Source organism: Hyla sarda, chromosome 1, assembly GCF_029499605.1.
Source record: "Hyla sarda isolate aHylSar1 chromosome 1, aHylSar1.hap1, whole genome shotgun sequence".
Taxonomy (NCBI): Eukaryota; Metazoa; Chordata; class Amphibia; order Anura; family Hylidae; genus Hyla; species Hyla sarda.
This window is the reverse complement of record NC_079189.1, coordinates 427,053,044-427,057,554: the sequence shown is the minus strand read 5'-3', so window position 1 is coordinate 427,057,554 and position 4,511 is coordinate 427,053,044. Positions and strand designations below refer to the sequence as shown.

At 50.8% G+C, this 4,511-nt stretch overlaps 1 protein-coding gene across 2 annotated transcripts in view; it reads left to right on the top strand.

The window, feature by feature from the left end:
* The first annotated feature begins 239 nt into the window (after positions 1-239).
* Positions 240-4,511, top strand: part of MN1 (MN1 proto-oncogene, transcriptional regulator) — a 54,411-nt gene continuing 50,139 nt past the window's right edge. For both annotated transcript variants that reach the window (XR_008846125.1, XM_056529508.1), the window contains exon 1: positions 240-4,433. Coding sequence is in view for 1 of the 2 variants with exons in the window: in XM_056529508.1 (XP_056385483.1) it covers positions 986-4,433 (3,448 nt within the window). In the remaining variant the exon portion in view is untranslated. The remainder of the gene's footprint in view (positions 4,434-4,511) is intronic.

The window sequence follows — 4,511 nt, the reverse complement described above, 5'->3', positions numbered from 1 at the left end:
ATATACACACACACAGGGGTCAAGTCCTGGAAAAAATAAGTGCAGGAACTCACCTAAGATTTCCAATCAAGGGCTGGTCCTGCAGAACTGCTAATGGGAACTGAGTTCCTGTTGTGGAAAAAGTGCAGGAACTCAGTTCCCGTGCATTCCTGCAGAACCTGAGCTATATATATATATATATATATATATATATATATATATATATATATATACATACACAGATACTCTTTTTGTAGCCCACCTGCAGTACTAGTCGGTGACTGCTTGCCCACATCTATTATATACAGACGACACACACGTATATACAGATGTGTGTAAGAAAGAAGTTGAGGAATAAGTAGTGTGCCCAGCAGCTGCCATCCCACGGTCCTGTCAGGAGAAGACAATGAGTGGCATGGTGTTGTGCCGCCCTCCAGCCCCGGTGTGTGGCAGCAGAGCCGGTAACAAGAGGATAGGGGCCCTCGGTGCAGGCAGGCGGCTCGGAGGGCTCCGGGGCTGCTATCATTTCCTATGGCACACACTTGTCTGCTGGCAGCGGCTGGCTCTAGGTGTACAGGCAGCGGCTGTAGATTGCGGCCGCACCACCTTAAGCGCCCGGGCCCCGCCCCCTCCGCGCGCTGACATTGGCTGGAGCCGCTGTGAGGGATTCATTGCTGAAATGCAAAACTTGTTGCTGCTGTGCGGGGCAGAGGAGACACACAGAGCGCGGGGCTGACACCCAGCACCGGGCACCGCTCACAAGCAGCAGCACTACCATGCGGGTGGCACGGCTGAAAGTTGCAGGCGGTCGGCTGTGGATGTAGTGAGCGGGCATTGTGCTGTGTTACCGTGCTATCCCTCAGGCCAGGCCCTCTCACCATGTGAGCTCCGCAGTCAGGGCTCCGCACACGGCACCGCTCACACTTGGCGTCTTCCAGACACTGCGCTCCTGCATCTGTCCCCGGAGCAGAGGACTGTCATGACTTATTGATCAGTGTGTGGAATTATGTTCGGGCTGGAGCAGTTTGAGCCGCAGATCAATAGCAGAAGCGCTGGCCAAGGAGACAGGAGCTTCCCCCAGCCCGGGCTGAACATGAGCTTCAAGAACCCTGCATTCCACTCGGGGGGCTCCGCTGCCGCCGTGGACCCCTCCATAGGAGCTATGAACGAGCCTTCCATGATGGGCATGAACCTCAACCTCAACGGAGAGCCTTATGGGTACCATGCCAGGGGGCACTCGGAGCTCCACGCTGGGGGCATGCAGCCCGTCCATGGCTTCTTCAATAACCAGCAGCAGCAGCACCATGGGCACGGCCACCCTCACCAGCATCACCCTCACTTCAGTGGAAACTTTGGTGGTCCTCCTGATGCCACAGCATCTTGTCTGCACGGTGGACGTCTTATGGGTTACAACAATAATCTGGGAAGCCAACAAGCTTTTGCTGAAGGGTATGAACACCTGGCAGCAGAGAACCAGGCTGGAGAAGGCTTTACCCAGCAGAGAACTGGGAATCTCCCCGAATTTCAGCACCCCAACTCCACTGCCTCCAACCATGCTGTCCCTGCGCCCTGCCTGCCCCTGGACCAGTCTCCCAACCGGGCTGCCTCCTTCCATGGGCTTCCTTCCTCCACCTCTTCTGATTCCCATAGTTTGGAACAAAGGAGAATCCACAACCAAGGGGGTGTCGATCCACTGGAATACAATTATCCCAGCGATGGTCCGGCCGGACACTTTGAGGTACCTGTGTTTTCTCCTTCTGATTCTGAGGGGCATTATGGTGCTGGGAGACAGGTTTCCGCTGGTTCTTTTCCTGGTGCTTCTGTTTTGCCAAGACCTCCCGGGATAGTGGGCATGCCTAAGGTTCACCCACAGCAACAGCATGGGGTATTCTTTGAGAGGTTTGGAGGTGCTCGAAAAATGCCTGTGGGCATGGAGCCTGCAGTCAATGCCAGGCATCCCCTCCTGCAACAACAGCAGCAGCAGACAGGTTTACTTGCCAGACAAAACTCTTGCCCGCCAACACTTACCAGGCAGCAGCAAACAGAAGGCAGTACATCAAACACCAACCTGCCAGACAACGGACCAGTAATGCAGAGCCAGCATTCGCAGTTTGAGTACCCTATCCAGAGACTAGAGAACAGAAATATGCATCCTTATTCAGAGTCAATGTTCAACATGCAGCAGGGACCTCCGCAGCAACCTCCAAATCAAAGATTGCAACACTTTGATGCCCCTTACATGAGTGTTACCAAAAGGCCCAGGTTTGACTTTCCAAATAACCATGGTGTTGAGAACTGTGCTGCCTGGAATAACAACAGCATTCACAATGCCGGCATGGACAGTCACCTTTCTCCTTCCACCTACCCAGGACTACCAGGTGACTATACTCCCCAAGTGCCAGAAAGCTTCCCCCCTGGTCCATCATTGCAGCACCCTGGCCCAGACCACCAGTCCATTCAGCAGAGACAAAATGCAGCAATGATGATCAAACAAATGGCTTCCAGAAACCAACAGCAGAGAATGCGACAGGCTAATCTCCAGCAATTGGGCCATCATGGAGACGTGAATCAAAGCAGCATTGTCCACGGAGGTCAAGTGGGGAGTATGCCGCAGCCTAACTTTGATCGTGAAGGTGGAAGGATTGCTAACTTTGACCCCCAGAATCCACATGTGGGTCAGGAAAATGCTTGGTTTCCTGGACCTCACCCACCGGGAGATATTCTGCAAAGGAGGATGGGTGGGCCGAGTATCCCGGCAGACCCTGCAGCCCACGATATTAACTTACAGCAGAATGGGTCAAATATGCTTTTTAGGCCAGGTGTTAATAGGATGGGTCTTCAGGAGTCATTGGGGATGCCAGGGGAAGGGCATGTCCAGGCCTTGCATTCTCCAAGTATGCACTCTCAGTTTGGCAACAACATTACTAACTTATCTCAAATGCAGTCACCGGGTGGAGGGGTGGGCATGAATACTACTGCCAGTGACCGCAGAGGACCCCCAGATTTCACCACACCAGGTATAGGACAGCAGTCAGGCTTTCCATTTGTTGGGCCAAATAGACAGTCGACACCACACAATCCAACAGGTGTAAATTCATCTCCAAGTTCCTACCCACCTCAGTCTGATTTCCAATCTAGCCAGCGCTCCACAGCTAGTAAACTGGGGGCACTTTCCCTTGGTTCCTTCACTAAACCTAGTGCAAAAGAAAATATGTTTGGACAAAGCTGTTTAGCTGCCCTTTCCACGGCCTGTCAGAATATGATTGCCAGCTTAGGTGCCCCAAACCTCAATGTAACATTTAATAAAAAAAGCCAAGCTGAGGGGAAAAGAAAGCTGAGCCAAACTGAGAATGAACTAAATAACAACAGTGGAAATGGCACTAGTTCTGAATATTTCCCTGGGGGCTCTTCTCAAGGCAGCCAGGGGCCTGGTGCTTCCAGTAATAACAGCAAACCTGCAGGGCAAAATGGGGTATCCCAAGCCGCACAGGGAGAAACAAGCCTATCCCCAAACTACAGTATGGAAGTTACTCCTGGCAATGATGGCAAACCAGTTACTGGTGGTGGACGTGGGAGGGGTAGGAGAAAAAGAGACAGTGGACATGTGAGCCCAGGTAATTATTTTGATAAATATTCTGCAGACAGTGGGGGCGCTGTGGTCAGCCCAGGGCAACAGGGCCAGTCTGCCAATACTGTAGAGCCTGGTGGGACTCCACATGACAAGCCTCTAACTTCTCCATCTTGGGCGAAAGGGGGTGAGCTACTACTTAGTGATCAACCTGACCTCATGTCATCTTTGGACAGTGGAATTCAAAGTGTGACTAAATCAGATAGTAGCTCGCCTCACGTTGACTTCTCTGAAGATGTCAACACTACGTATGGCAATGAAGATGAAGTTTCTTCTAGTTCAGATAACAACATATCTAAACCAAGTAACTGTCCTTTGGTAACAGGGTCTCCAAAAATTCAACGGAATGAACACGGACTTCTTAATGGACAAAAACCGATGGGTCTAAATATGCTAAATAACACTACCTCTCTCCCGGACAGTTATGGGTTGAGCAGTACTGGGGCTGGCCATCCTGGCACTCCAGGGATGGAACAGGTCCGCACTCCAACTAGCACATCAACCCAGGATGAGATCCACCCTCTAGAGATACTGCAAGCACAGATACAACTTCAGAGACAGCAGTTCAGCATTTCTGAAGACCAACCCTTGGGGATGAAGAATAAAAAAACTGACTGTACTACTCAAAGTGTGGACAGTGAATTGAACAGTTGTTGCTCTGAAAATATCAAAAATTCTATGAGTACGATAGACCTTGACTCTCTCATGGCAGAGCATAATTCTTCCTGGTACATGCCTAATGAGAAATCATTGATGGAGGGAGAAGAAGACGACAAATCTATCACCCCTTGGGATAAATCAAAGAGCCAACAAACCAACAAAGAAGGTATATACATTTAATTATACACTTTGACCATACTCCTTGGTTCACATATGCTATTACAGGGGTACCATGTTGTCAATG